We start from the raw sequence: 16,080 nt of genomic DNA, 5'->3' as shown, positions 1-16,080 counted from the left end.
TATCCATACATTATAAACTTACGCAGACTACGGCCCAAGCCCTAATGCTAAATTTGACCATAGTTTTTTTAATATGGAGGATTAAGAGAAAGGAGTTGTTTTGAAAAATATTTACTTTTTCTACTAACACAAAATAAAATGATAATACTGCCTTTTAGTTTATGATACTACCACGCCCATACCGACTTAAAATATCAAACAATACATAAAATAATCATACTTCGAATAACATAACTCACCCTGCTATATTAAATTTATGAAAACGATTTAACTTAAAATAACTATGCATTCTTGTATTTGATTCGAGATTATAAGTTTCTCAAGTAATACGATATAAACCAAATTGCTGTAAAACAAAATAATTATGATATGCTTACCTAAATTATTGCACAAAATAATAACTTCTTACTTCTAATTAACAAAATAATACTGATTTTCTCGAAAAAAAAAACAATTCTTTATTTTTCTTCTTTAGATTAAAGCATATTGCAGTTATTGCGATCGATACTATAACACTGATCAGTAACATGACTACACCTCATATAACGTGATTTCGATTCTACGGTATTTGGTAAAACCGCATCCGTACAGCATTATTGCCAATGTTAAAACCACAATGTATTCAAGAAGAAATCGGCTTGGCAAATTCATTACCAAACTTATATACTCGTATATGATATTGTGTATATCTATAAGAGTGTAGGCATAGTATGTTCGTGACTACGTTGACTGAGTAGCAGGTGTTCACATCGCGCTAGTTCTGCGGTAATAGTCTGTAGAGTCTCGTCCATCTTCGGCTCCGATGCTTTGAAACTGAAATACATAAAAATGGGTATGGAATAGCTAAAGAAGAATGCCAGTACCAGTACCACCAATACCAGTTCATGACTTATTTAGATAATTATAATATATGTTTTAAGCATCACTTACCTAAACTCTGTTCTTGGTTTATCTCCATAAGACTTTCTTCTCACTGCAACAAGAAGGTTATGGCAATTATTAATTAAAATTCATTTTCATTAAGAAAACTGCTACTTACTGCTACTAGACATAAAGGCGTGACGAACAGACAAAGTATCAACAGTGTTTATAACATTATGAAAATTGCATTAAAAATGAAAAATAACATCGAATTACCTGTAGTAACAGGCACTTCTCCTTCACTGAGAGAGTAGTAGGTAGGTGTAGTAACTCGCTCGGAGCGAGATGTGTCCGTCGGTGTGCTTTGATACTTTCGCTCGCCGGGAGATAAGCGAGCTCTTGGTGGACTTTTAGCTGGAAAATAAGCAAGATTAAGTATTAATTAATTGTCGATACACAGACAGTAGAACAGTCAACGTGGTAACCTGACCGCAGTAACCGTAGCGATGCGCGTGGTGGGTTCGAACGCAGAAAATATTTGTTTGATGAGCAGATACTCGTCTGTTCTGAATCTGAATGTAAATTATTATTTATACAATAATGTATTTAGCAATATGTAAGTATATTTATCAGTTATTTGATTACAATAGCAAAAGCTCTGCTCAGTTAGGAATGAAATGACTGTGTGTGAGTTGTTCAATAATATGTATTCTTTATAATGTTTCACTCACGTTCTTTTTCCTCTGGTAAGTCAGTCATAGAAGAGATCTCAAAGTCAGTGTTGTCTGGAGACGTATCTCGACTCCTGTCTCCGTCTACGGTGTACGTCGCCTCTTCGCACGTACTCACGCTACCAGCTTCTATAACTGCGCGAGTCACTGGAAACAGTACATTGATTACATAAAAAAGCTTTTATTATGTGATGATGCGGGAATCTAAGACAACATATGGGCCTAGAGTGTGACCATATTAAAATTTAACTTTCGTAAAACTTAATTTTCAATGCAATAGTATTAGAATTTTGAAGTTTACAGTGATTCGTTTGACTGCCTGCTTTTCTTAGACGGTAGGGATTGCTTATATGAATGCTGGTCATGACCCGGAACCAATGATGGGATCAAAGTGCTATTGTAAATATACTTCTGCTTATACTTTCGGAGCAGGCGGGATGTTATAAATAACAAAAAAAATAGTGTTTATATCGCGTTCACTTGTTTCGACTATTAACAGAGACGGTCTTGTTAAAAATTCTTTCTTGTGGAACACGACATAAAGCTTACATACATTTCATTGCCGTACAATCAATTTGAAATGGACTCGGTACTGAGCTGTAAAGACCTTCAAACTACAACTTACCTAACTTCTTAAACTTAGATTCTTTCTCAGGCTTTTGTCTTATAGTCTTCTGAGTCTTCAACACCCTTCGAATCTTTTCTACAGACAGTTTCTTAGCACTATTTATATCTTTTAACCCAATAGGTTTCTCAGCATCACACTTATTACCTAAATCTTTATCAATAGGTACATTATTATTCTTCTCAATGATTTTTTTATCAGTTTTATCAACAGATTTTTGTTTTGCAATAATATCTTTGATATTAGTCAGAACATTTTTGTCTTTTTCAGGAACAGTTATTTCTTTTTCTATTGTTACGTTTTTAGGCTTTTCTACAACATAAGTTTTATCATCACTACCCGTCGACGCTTCTTTCAGTTCTTGCTTTTCAGAATTATTAACTGTATCTTTAGATATCTCGATATTTTTATTATTAGTACCGGTATCTAGTACTTGTTCAGTATTAATTTTATTTTTATCGATGCTTTCTTTTCGTTTTATTGCAGTTTCTTTAGCTTTTTCTGTTTCTTTAGGTTTGTCAACACTTTGTTTTCGTTCTATAATATTTGGTTTAGTATCTTCTTTAGCATTTTCATTATTTTCTCTTACTTTTTCATCAGGCTGTGTGATATTTTTAGTTTCTGAAGTTATTTTATCTACATTTGTTTTTGGACCTGGAGGTTTTGGTACAGGTATACGACTAGGTACTTGTAAAGTATCTTGCTTGTCGTTCTTTGAATGGCTTGTTTCTTTAGTCATTATTTTTGTTGGTTCTTTATTGTCTTGGGGTTGAGCTATTTCGACTTTTGGAACATTGTCATATGTCTTAGGTTGATGTTCAATTAGTTTGATTGGTATGTTAGTATTGTCTTCGGATGTGTGGTCATCAATGATTGCTTCTGGTGCATCAGGCTGTGAATAAAAAATACATTTTGTAGTGAATAAATAGATAAAGCTTTTGTTCTCTGATCTTACAATGAAAGCTTACATTAACTAAAATATTGGTTAGCACAAGATTTTGGTAAAAAAAAAAAGATTTTTATCAGCACCCAGTTTGTTGGTCAGGTTGTTCTTTGACACACTCGATAGATACATAAACAATATAAAAAGCAAAAATTACATTGTACTTTACATGAACATGTAGAACTATACGCCACAGGTATAAGTGCTACTTAAGCTAGTATATTAAAATAAATAATGTAGGGATACAATACCGGCGATATAACAAGGTAATCCACTTGCGCTTGTAGAACGACAATCCTCTGTGTCAAATCTTCTATGATTTTATTCAAGCTCTGAAACACAATAAGGCATTTAATCACAATAATATATCCCCTTTCATTAAAATTACCCAATAATTAATGAATGATAGTATAAATACCTTATCGTCAAGTATATCTTGGTTTTGACTAGAATCAATGTATCCAGAGTCTCCCGCGCTCTTGGAAAGTAAGGACTCGTCAGGTAGCTCCAGGGTTTGAGATGATGTGGAGCACATGTGCTGGAAATTACAAAACGTGACTTTATAAACAAACATTTATGAAGGAAATTACAAAACTCCACTTTATAAAATTCATGTACTAACCGGGAATACAACAGCAGGCGTTCTCCCAACAGTATCGAGACAATAATCAAATTCGATTGGTTCTAACAAATATCAAATCGTAGTTTTATATTTCGAACTAACGCGTGATCAAACAAAGGTCTAAAATAAAAATAATCTGCATTAAACAATCCTATTAGTGTCACTTTAAACCAGCGTTCAATCATGCGCTAGTTTGATATTTAAAACTAGGATTTCACATTATTCGAACCAATAAAAATTCATTTTCGACTCGATAATGTCGGGAGTAAATCTGCAGAACGGACCCAATAACGCTCTCAAGTAAGTTATTGCGAAAAAGGTAATAAGTACATAGAAATACCTGTGTATTCAGTTCAGCTTGGTGACGCGGTGAGCAACAACAGTTGTATGTGATATCTACCGGCGGAACTTTGATAGACTCCTGTGTAAAACAATGGGTTTACATAATACACATGTAACGTGGGTGGCTCAATATTTTAAATACTATATTTGCATTAGAACAACTAAGGAGTTTTACCTGAATACTAGTTAGCGTATCTTCAATAGTCTTGGACACACGATCAGACATCGTCGCTGTTTTCAACCGAGTCTCCAATTCGACCACTTTCCGTTTTTCTATAGACAGTTGGGTCTTCAATTCAGCTGCAAGTTATCAACAAAGAAAATTCAATTAACAATATGCTTTTCAAAGAACACTCATTCCATATTTAGAAAACATTATCATGGACAAAAATAAGAACTACATATGAAATGCAAAAAGGAAGGAATTTATTTTAGTAAATAGTCACTAGTCTCGAGTAATCACGATTTTGAAACCTTATAAGACAAAACTCAAACCACACTAGCGCCATCTGCAATCAACTCGTTAACTAAACCGCAACTTCACATCGTTGCCATGACAACAAAACCAACTCGACTCACTTGTCCGGCTTGCGCTGATCGGGTTCATCTACACATTATTCAGTTTTGCCGCCTGGTTAGACCGATTAATGTCGAATCGAATATGTGTGTGTAGTAAGCCTGACTGAAATGCTTTTTTACGTTTGATAGGATAGGTATAATATAAATGTTTGTTATTCAACCACGCCTAAACTACTTAACAGATTATAATAAAATTAAGACTTAGGTCTATAGTATAAAGCTCTATACATACTGTTAAGTCCCTCGGCGGCTCTAAGCGAGGTGAGCAGTTGCGTACACTTGAGGTGCGTCTGTTGCAGCTCGTGCTCGGCCGCGCCGCGCTCGCACGCCGCGCGCGTGCCGAGCTCGCGAGCCTGCTGGATGTCGCGCTCTAACACTTCTATACGAGACGAGTATTCAGATTGTTTGAGGGTTAGCTCCTGTAAAGATGAATGGAAACTTTCCTGTTATCAAAAAATGAACATCGTTGAACAATTAACTAATTCCAAATTGAATGTGTACTGTGTAACTAGACAATTAATACACACACATATACTTCTAAACGGACACAGAATAAATTTGTAGACAAAGTGGTAGGTAATTAGCTACATTTCGACTGCTGTATCTATATCTATTGCAGTTATATTTTTTTATATTTGAAATATAGTAAATTATATAGGTACTTACCTCCTGCAAATTTTCAATCTTCTGCTTCAAGTCCTCTATCAGTGATTTACATTTATTATCATCACATGCCTTCGGCGTTTTATCCCTGAGAATAATATAGTCCAATGAATAAGTACATATGTAGATATTTAATATACATATAGATATAATATAGATAGAAAAATGATGTGTTATAATCATTATACTTACATTAACATTTCAAAAGCTTCAGTCTGAACATATCTTGATACGAAAGTATCTCTGCAAAGAAAATAGTAAGTAAAATAAACTACATAAGGTTCAGAATTAAATACATTATTGTTTTTCAATACATACCTTGATAGATTTTGGCAAGAGACAGCAAGTTTGATAGTAGATTGGCTTTGTTGCTTGTAGCTACAGGGTGAATTCCTATAAGAAGAATAAAATAACGATTATTGGGTACTTAGGACTTCATCAGTAACCTAGTGACCTGTTATGAAAGAGTAATTGTCACAGTTCCTTGTGTACATAAAATCTAAATAGCACAAATGTGTTGACAGTGTCTTTTCTCTTACACCCATAAAATATACAAAAATGTATAAGTATTTATTGTATCAGTGTGTAGAACTGTTTATTGAACAATCAACCACAAAATGATAAGTCAAATCTTTATTTATAAAACAAAAAGAATACACAATAAACCTTGTAATAGCTATTTTATGTTGTGTCCCAAACACACTGTACCCCGATCAAGACATCAGGTAAACATATAAGATGTGCATCATTTATGTAGTATTTATGTAGAATCTTGTCTAAACAGCACAGGTATACTATAGTAATAAAATCTCTTACTTGATTAAATAAGGGCTAGTGGAAGAAGAACAGCGGAGACATCGAGGAGTGGCTGACTTGCAGAACTGCTTAGCGGAGCACAGTCTCATGTTGAGCTTGCGGATCCTGTCTGCCATGCGCTCATTGGAACGTTTCAACTCTGATATACTACAATGATACATGACATAATGAATACTTTTGGGATATATGTATATTATTTATTATAACTTATTTATTTATTTTGTATAATATATGAAGAAAAGGCATTAATTCTACCTGACACTACCTTAATCATCTGCAATAGACTTACATAGGCCGATGGTACTATGTGAAGAACTGAATGATATTATGATTTGTGTAGGATAAGAGATTTAGAACAATATCTTTCAAATGTTAATTTCTACATAAAATCCACTTTGTTATTAAAACTTCCTTCATTTAAAAAAATCAAATTTCCTTAAATAAGTGTATTTTTCTTTAAAGATAAACTTTATGATTATTGCTGTACCCAGATGATGTAGCACGGCATGTTAAATAATTTCTTGAGTAGAATACACAGTTGCTCTGTTTAGCATTAATATAATTTTTATTTAATGAAACTTACATTTCCTTCTGCTGATTGATAAACGTTTTGTTAGCAACACAGCAGTCTTTCTTCCCTACACCTTGAAATACTTTCTGAGCTGACGTCATCCTCTGCATCTTAGTAGACAAGACTTTGATCCTGTCCTGCTGGCCATTGATGGTCTTTTTCAGCTCCAGGTTGTTTTCCAATAATGCAAAGTACACATCTTCGAGCTCGCTCTTCGTTAGCTTTGTCGGACATATTCGGTACTGGTCTGAAATATATTGAATTTATTAACATTATACATACATATAGAAGTAAACAGTTACAGTAATAATTTAATGCCTTAGACATTATCTGACGGTCCTTTAAATAGGTATTATGAACATAATTAGGTCTAAATAATAGTGTAATATTTCACAAAAAGGAATAAATCTGTAACCACTTTTTTACTGCTGGATGTGAGGACACTGGCTTGTGAGTCTAATAAAAATATTTTCATAAAGTTGCTATGCAGTAGAAAAGATGAAGTAGACCAATTGTACCTGCATAGTTCTAATTACTATTTGTTCTAAATTTATTAAAATACCTAGGCTATGAAACAATAGACTAAATAACTGTTTTCCTTACCAACAAATACAGTTTATGGAAAAGGTAGGCATTAATATTAATTGATAATAATTAATATGAACTTAGCATGCAATGTTCATCAACCATTGTATGCAGCATTGGTGTAGAAAGTTCATTGTTACCTCAACCTTATGTTGAAACAAATCTATGAGTAATAGGAATAGGTTCTGTTTCTATGTATTAGGTCACATAGGGCCAGACAAACTAGATCGTTATCGGCTGAGTCAGATACATAACAATAACGTGTTGCGGTAAAATGCGACACAGTCAACGTCATCATACCTACTAAACTTGTAGAACGAATAAGGTATACATTTTTTTATAGTAAATCGTAATATTTCAAAGTATTATTTACCTCGGTCAGACCTCGCAGAGTGGCTCTTGCATAACACATCACATCCGACTTTATCCATGATGAAATACAAAGAAATTTCACTCAATAACTAAATATTTTCTTCACCCTAACCGCATCTACAGAATTTGATACTTCTTGCCCTCACTCACTCGTAATCGATTAGGTAACACACGTAACATGCTTTTAACCGATACACTATGGATATTTAATGAAAATTAACGACACGACATTTCAATATGAAATTCAACTTCATCGATAATATGAAAATGCCGCCATAGCAACTCGTAAAGAAATGTCAACACAACAGAAACACAGCAACTGCCAGCTGATTACAAATACTGCAAGAGAAACTGTAACCTATTGCATTGATTTAAGGTTTGCTTTGTGCTGCAGTTGACAGCGCCTTGATCGCCATCTAGCGTGAAAAATTAAACAGAGCTTTTCTACAAAAGTTCTAATTTTATTTGTTAATAAATAAATTTGTTTTTTTATTGCTTTTTAACACTTTATTCAATCATTACTCTTTGCAAATGAGCATTTATTTTAAAATTTCATAATTATGTAATCACAAGCTTTGACTAAACTGGTCGATTTTTTTAGTGTTTTAGTCTATGGTTTATATTTTGTTTTGGCGCGAACTTTCCAATCAATGTAAAAGTAAGAAAAGATGTAGGTACATACCTAAATAATTTATAATTAACTTAAATTAAATAATAATAATCCCTGTGTATTCTGCTGATTTGTGATAAGAATTCTTGCTGTTTCATGGTAAGTTTATGAAAAATATTTAATACTTAGTTAGGTATAGATAGGTAGTAGCTTGCCTACCTGATTAGCAAAAAAACCTATTTAGGTATTTAGAAGCATTTGCCCGATGGTCTTTACCAGGTATTTTTTTTGTCCCGCGCTAGGAATTGCTCTTGTGACGCGGGGACTTTTACAAACATGCATAGGTACAAATAGCGGACACAAAGTAGGTAGGTAGTACAACTAACAGTTTAATCCGCGTACCTACTTATGGTGACAAAGCCGTGTTAATCCCTCAGTGGTGACCACTTCAGACATCATGCCAAACGAGCAGTCGTCTTAAGCAACGTAGCCCAACGACACTAACTTGATAAGCTGTATGGTAGAACGATGGCAAATGGATACGGAAAGACGAGTTGGGATAAATACGCAACTCGTTTTTCCATAACCCATTTCACGACATGGTGACAGTCGGTATGTTGCTGTTTATTTTTATCTTTATTTTCTTGTTACTGGCTGGCTTCTTGATTTTGCTGATTTGATAAACCAAGCCGCTCGCGCTGTCATGTCTCATTGACATTTCGGCGCATACAGATGGCGGCATTGCACTTTTTTGATAATAAATTTTTAATTTAAATTTCTATCCAATATCCATGGATATTTGGGCTTTAAATTATGTGACGTGATTGCCAAATGTTAATTTATCAATAAGATGAAGTAAATTCGTGTTTGTATATAAATGTGTATTTTTGTTGTGGGAAGAAAATTTAATCGTTATGGATCCCGTGAATCCTAGTAAGGATGAAATGGAAACTCTCTTGAATCAGTCGCCTAAATCTGACCGCGGTAAGTACCGTCAACCGTGGCATTTTTACTTTACCAACTAAAAAATATAGGTATTTTCACTGGTATTTGTATTTGGTAAATGCATAACTGCATACGACATATTTTATAACGAAAGTCTTGGGTTAGTAACACTTTATCATAAAGCTTAATTAAACATATTTGCAATTAAACAATGTAAAAGCTAAGATGCCACAGTTGACTGTACCTACCTACCTGCCTACTTATTTGAACTTTAGAAGTCATAGGCAGATGCACTCCATTGATAAGAGTTGTACATAGATAAAGGTATTCGAGCAGAGCATCTTCCTGTGTCGCTCGTTGGCAGCTTGTCTAACTTCTCCACATTTGTATACCTTTGCTTTGTAACAGATAACTTCGTCCTTCCAATTTCTTGCTTAGTTCATGATTAACAATACGAATATCTATTAAATGTAGTTTTCTCTATAAGAATAATATTTGCAGAGCTGTTCCGCGTTTGCCCTTCAAAACTGACCAAACATGAACTGGAAGACCTCTACTTCACATTGCTTGAAGCTAATTTAGATTTGAAAAAGACGATAAGTGTACAGGCTGAGAAAATTAAAACGTTGTCAAATAATGCGCAAAGGAGGACCTCTGCTCAGAAAGTCCTAGAAATAGATGAGAAGAAGGACTGTTGTACTACAACTAAGCTTATGATCAACCAGCAAAGGGAATCGTTAGTACCTACCTATCGTATCATTATCTTGATGCATTATACGGAATAGTGTACGATTTAATTATTACTTACGCGACACATTAGATTATATAAAAACGCTCCTCAATTCAATGCAGGAAATATATACGTTTTTTTATTTGACATTGCATTGCATTAAAATTATAAATCAATTTGACCCTTTAATGTCCCACTGCTGGGCAAGTCTCTTCTCGTAATGATTCTCAGGCATGCTGAAATTTAATATTTCCTTAATTTTGTTATATGGTTGCCACAGAATAGTAAACTTAAGACGTGCGAATGAACGTATGGCCGAAAGAATTCGTAAGTTAAACGTAGAGCTGTCTTCAGCGAAGCAAAATAATAAGTTTCATACGTCATGCAACCACAAGGGCCACAAATATTCTTCTGTATCTGGACGACCGCTTGAGTAAGTGATTTTTACAATATTTTAGTGTAAATCATTGTGCCAGACAGCTGAAGGGTATTGTACGTAGTAGAATTAGTTAAAATTTTCTTCAAAATACCAATTTTACGAGAACAAATGAATCTTAAACATGTTTTATTGGTTTGTGTATCATGCTTTTTAATATGGATTTATTATAAAATAGCACACTGACTGCAACAGGTCGCCAAGTAACTTAGTGGTCGAACCAGCGAAGAAGATAGCAGTCTCCTGTCAAAATCTTTTGAGGTGAGTAGAAAACATTTATATTTATAACAGTAAATATTTAATATTGATAAGTTTAGCCCTTTTGTTTACAGCACTAACAAAATCACAAGATCCGTTGAAACACAGACGGAACCGGAAAAGTAAGTATACTTATTTTTAAATAAGTAGTAGGTTAATCATAATTACGTCACGTTAAACTTCGCCGTATGTTTTCGCATTGAGTATGTAATAGCGTTAAACTTAAACAATGCTTTTAGTTTCTTATAAGTACTTAGGTTCACGGTCAATAAGTATTTTTAAATGTTCTCTTATTCAAGGAATGAGAATCGACTATGTGACGAAAATAAATGTCGAACTCTTATGGATGAGTTGAAACAGAATATCGTCAATTTACAAGAGGTAAAAGCTTTTCCAGTACTTACAACAACTTTCATAATAAGTATTAGGAGACCTTTCCCTTAACCTTTAAACCGCCCGACTTTTTATCAGTAGGCGTGCTCCCAGCGCCCGGCACATTGAATCGAACAATAAATACCTACAACAAATAGGGTTGTTGTAGGTAAATTTTTCGATGTCGATATTTCGCTATAATAATGATATTTGTAGTTACGAGCTTGGAAAACTAACAACTACGTACATATTTACCTACTACTGTATATTCTATGAACATATCCGACATTTTTTGTAAGCAAATAAAACATCAATCGATTTATTAGTAGGTATTTAATTAAATTAAGTATTCTTATACTGAACTATAACTATACCAAATGAACCTCGCCTTTTCATTTCTCAGTAGTACCTAATCAGTCTAACAATTAGGTACAAGTAACATTTTTCAATAATAGGTATAGCTATAACTTATATCACAAAAACACGCACAACACTAATGGAAAATTCCATATCTACGGCTCAACTCGGTTGTGACGTCATGAACGGTCGTGTTTATCCGACGCAGGCGCTGACGATACAGGCGAAAAGAACACAGTCAAGGGATGGGAATTCGCCTTCATAGTTGTCGATACTTACAAAAATAACTAAATCGCTAATTTCTTACATAAATATAGATTTACACAGAACAAAAATAACACGTTATTAAATAACAATTACTTAATGAACTTGGTATTTAATATAATATTTTTGTTTATGCATATTCCATAACTTATAAATTCTAACATTATGTCTCATCACTACTGTCGGATAAATACGACATAGGCGTTCGAAGTTAATACACTTTCTCCGGGATAATATTAGTAAATTTACCTTAATTGAAATAGTATTTTATTTTGTTTCTTGATATAGTAAATCTGAATTATAACACTAAATAAAAGGTTGAATAGATAAACTTTAGAAAAATATATGTATTTTAGGCTAAAACATCGTAATACGTTCAGAAATTGGATATATAATGCACAGGGTTTTATGTGCGTCAGGCTGGCCCGGCCCCATGGAATTTAATAATGAGATTGTTATCAATCCAATGTACCCGGGTATACTAATATATGTAACACCTTCATTTTCAATGTAACTCTTTTTAAAAGAAATTACGTGCACTTCTTAGTGGCCGGGCCAGCCTGACGTTTTCAGCCCGGCCACCTTGTTTCCCACTAATCTACAAAAAATACTGGCAATATTGTGCTACAGATGAAATGTACCCTATAATTTATGCATATGTAACACAAAATCGAATCCTAAAATGCAATAGCATACGAAATATTAGCGGTTGCAGGTGGCCGGGCTGAAATTATTTCGTTAATATAAAACAGTAAAACTGCAACACCTACCAAAAACTAATACCAGTACATAATGAGATATAGAGATATAGAATACATGTAACGCTTTCATTTTAAATTATAATACATATTTAGAAAGAATAATCACTTGAAATTATATTTCAGCCCGGCCACCTAAAAGCGGTAATATTCCCTAAAATCTTATGCCAATTTGTACAGTAAAACCTGATACAGCTATGAAATGAAAGTTACATTCGTTTCGTTTTAGTCGTATACCTTTAAGCCTTCTGTTTGACTAGATTATCAAAATCTGAGAAACTTGCCGAAGAGTGACTATCATTTATTAACTAATTTCAGGACATTTGGTTTGTTGAGTGAAACAAAATTGGTAATTGTCATATTTTTTTAATAATCATTTTTGAAATTAGTTAGACAACATTTGTACTTATATTAATTAGGTACTATAACAATTGTTAATTATAAATAATGTAAAAAAAGGTTACACATTGATAATAACACAGTTATCAAAAAATTATAGTAATATCAATATTACCTTAACATCGAACATTCATTCATTCAGAATATTAGAAGATAATTTTTGGTTAAATACTTATTATATCTTGGTAAAAAATCACAGATTTTCATAATGATTTTTACATCAACTTTGAATTTAAAGTTTTGAAAACTTTCAATTAAAATTATGCTAATATAATTATTACAACAATTCTTAAATAAAGAGAGAACCATAGTTCTTTCAGTGGCAGCTAATGGAAATATAGCTATGTAGTATATATAATTTAACATAATATTAAAATCACAGCTAAAAATCACAATGTTAACTTGTATAATTAAACGTATGCTAATATAATAATCATTGCTAGCCTATATCTGGCATTTGTACTATAAGTATTTTGACTAATTCAAATTTAAATATATTGCTTATTAGAATCGTTAAAAACGTACTAATCACTTGATTATGTTATTTAATCAAGCTAAAATGTACGTCGAGGAATGTAAAAATATTAAATCCAAATTACTTTTTTTAACACTAGACTGTAAATCGTCATAACACATCCACAGATCTTGATTAAATAAATGGCATTTATAATGTCCTAGATTTTCCCCCAATACTACATATTCAATAGCACCTACAATCACATAAATATTAGTTCTAACTTTGATAGATAAAGGTATATCGTTCAATATTATTTGATCTGTTCCATTTAAATCAAAAGATATAATATTCTTTACATTATAGCTGGACAAAACAGTGCCCGGGCAATCGTGTTCACAATCCTTCGAAATAACGTCTATATTCTGAATGAATGAATGTTCGATGTTAAGGTAATATTGATATTACTATAATTTTTTGATAACTGTGTTATTATCAATGTGTAACCTTTTTTTACATTATTTATAATTAACAATTGTTATAGTACCTAATTAATATAAGTACAAATGTTGTCTAACTAATTTCAAAAATGATTATTAAAAAAATATGACAATTACCAATTTTGTTTCACTCAACAAACCAAATGTCCTGAAATTAGTTAATAAATGATAGTCACTCTTCGGCAAGTTTCTCAGATTTTGATAATCTAGTCAAACAGAAGGCTTAAAGGTAGATATACGACTAAAACGAAACGAATGTAACTTTCATTTCATAGCTGTATCAGGTTTTACTGTACAAATTGGCATAAGATTTTAGGGAATATTACCGCTTTTAGGTGGCCGGGCTGAAATATAATTTCAAGTGATTATTCTTTCTAAATATGTATTATAATTTAAAATGAAAGCGTTACATGTATTCTATATCTCTATATCTCATTATGTACTGGTATTAGTTTTTGGTAGGTGTTGCAGTTTTACTGTTTTATATTAACGAAATAATTTCAGCCCGGCCACCTGCAACCGCTAATATTTCGTATGCTATTGCATTTTAGGATTCGATTTTGTGTTACATATGCATAAATTATAGGGTACATTTCATCTGTAGCACAATATTGCCAGTATTTTTTGTAGATTAGTGGGAAACAAGGTGGCCGGGCTGAAAACGTCAGGCTGGCCCGGCCACTAAGAAGTGCACGTAATTTCTTTTAAAAAGAGTTACATTGAAAATGAAGGTGTTACATATATTAGTATACCCGGGTACATTGGATTGATAACAATCTCATTATTAAATTCCATGGGGCCGGGCCAGCCTGACGTACATAGGGTTTTGTGTCGGATAAATCCGACACAGGCGGAATAAGCCCGAATTTTTTTGTCGGATAAATCCGACTGAGGCGGCGAAAAGGTTAAATACTGGAGTTGTAATAATAAAGTGATTATTATTTCATGCGCAGGAGCTCTGTAACACACACAATGAATACTCAGAACGTATAACTCGTCTCGAGATAGAGGTGAATAAATGTCGTAGCGAAGGTTTGCGCTCCAGATCTGAACGCGTCGCCAGCCAGCACGAACTTCAACAACAAGAGCAGAACATTGCCAGGTTGATGGCCAGTCTTAAAACTGCTGATGAAATAAGTGGTATAGTGAAATAAATTTTCTATTTGCAGTTTTATACTAATCTCCCTTGCACCTTCTTTTTGAAAATGAATGGTAAAATTTTACCAATGACCTTTGCTGTTTGACAATAGTCAAAAAAATGTTGTCTGACTAAATATTGTTGTTTCTATGATTGCTATTGATTGTAATAAAGATATTTATAATGTTGCCATGTAGATCAGCTTAAAGCAGAATTGGCTAATGAGAAGAAGAAGGCGGCGGATTTGGTAACTCAACTGAAAACTGTTAAAATATCCAAGCAGGAAACTAAAAGCACTGGCTGTCAAACGGAAAGCTTTCAGGTTGTTTTTATATAGTCAATCAAATGTTATACTTATTAGTAATGTAGTACCTATTAGTATGAATTTTAATTCTCATTCTGTGTACTTTATTTTGAACCTCACTCGATTTGAAATCGGATTATTTTAAGAGCACTGCCTCACTAGCGACGCCGCCATGGCGTCCTAGTGAGACAGGGCTCTTACATTCAATATTGTGTCAAATAATTTTGAAATACTAATAATCATTTCATCAGGGCCTTCATACAATACTTCACCGGCCAAAAGGCACATCATCCCAATCAATCCGCGAAGATACTAAATCACCAAGAAATAGTGCTGACTTGGGAATTCCCGATGCTACCACAGGTCAAGATATTTATCGTGGCTTAAAGAATCCATCTCGTCTCGAAATTATGAGGAATCAAGCTTTTCTAAAAGCCAATAGACGAGAATCCATATCTAGAGATCAAGGATCTCCTGACACTCCTAAAAAATCTATACCCAGTCCACCACAGTACCGAAATTCCATTGATAACAGTGAGAAAATGACTGATAAATTACCAAATTTTTCCGAAATGTATAAAGATTCGGTGATACTTAACGACACTGTGGAGCAAAACAAAGAACTAATGAAACAATCTGATATTAATATCAAACAAGTATTACCGGACGCTATGAGTTTCGATCTTTCAACCATTAAATGTAAACATAATTTCAACGATACTATTAAAAGTGAAGATTATCCCGATTTGTCTATAAATGAAAGCCTGACAGAAAATGATACAAGTTGTAAACCTGATATTTATCGACGAGAAAATTTATTTGATACAAATGTACATAGAAAGGAG

At 33.3% G+C, this 16,080-nt stretch overlaps 1 protein-coding gene across 1 annotated transcript; it reads right to left on the bottom strand.

Moving 5' to 3' along the window:
- Positions 1–34: 34 nt before the first annotated feature.
- On the bottom strand, positions 35–7,978 carry LOC142987130 (uncharacterized). The gene is made up of 16 exons (XM_076135689.1): positions 7,712–7,978; positions 6,766–7,000; positions 6,183–6,329; positions 5,685–5,759; positions 5,559–5,609; positions 5,370–5,454; positions 4,936–5,122; positions 4,300–4,424; positions 4,123–4,203; positions 3,579–3,698; positions 3,412–3,492; positions 2,218–3,109; positions 1,593–1,739; positions 1,138–1,275; positions 931–973; positions 35–813 (listed from the first exon to the last, which is right to left on the bottom strand). The coding sequence occupies exons 1-16, from the start codon at positions 7,767–7,769 to the stop codon at positions 690–692; spliced, it is 2,589 nt and encodes an 862-aa protein (XP_075991804.1). The 5' UTR covers positions 7,770–7,978; the 3' UTR covers positions 35–689.
- Positions 7,979–16,080: the final 8,102 nt, after the last annotated feature.

The sequence above is a fragment of the Anticarsia gemmatalis genome, chromosome 1 (assembly GCF_050436995.1).
Source record: "Anticarsia gemmatalis isolate Benzon Research Colony breed Stoneville strain chromosome 1, ilAntGemm2 primary, whole genome shotgun sequence".
In the NCBI taxonomy this organism is placed as follows: domain Eukaryota; kingdom Metazoa; phylum Arthropoda; class Insecta; order Lepidoptera; family Erebidae; genus Anticarsia; species Anticarsia gemmatalis.
Note: the sequence above shows the minus strand (reverse complement) of the source record. Positions and strands in the feature narration are given on the sequence as shown.

What these genes read in the sequence shown, in the direction of transcription:
- LOC142987130 (XM_076135689.1), bottom strand. Translation starts at nt 7,769, where the DNA reads ATGGATAAAGTCGGATGTGATGTGTTATGCAAGAGCCACTCTGCGAGG. An exon ending in CTTACCAGAGGAAAAAGAAC is followed by an intron (nt 1,276 to 1,592) that starts GTGAGTGAAACA and finishes CTTATTTTCCAG; the next exon opens with CTAAAAGTCCACCAAGAGCT. An exon ending in AGAAGTGCCTGTTACTACAG is followed by an intron (nt 974 to 1,137) that starts GTAATTCGATGT and finishes TTCTTGTTGCAG; the next exon opens with TGAGAAGAAAGTCTTATGGA.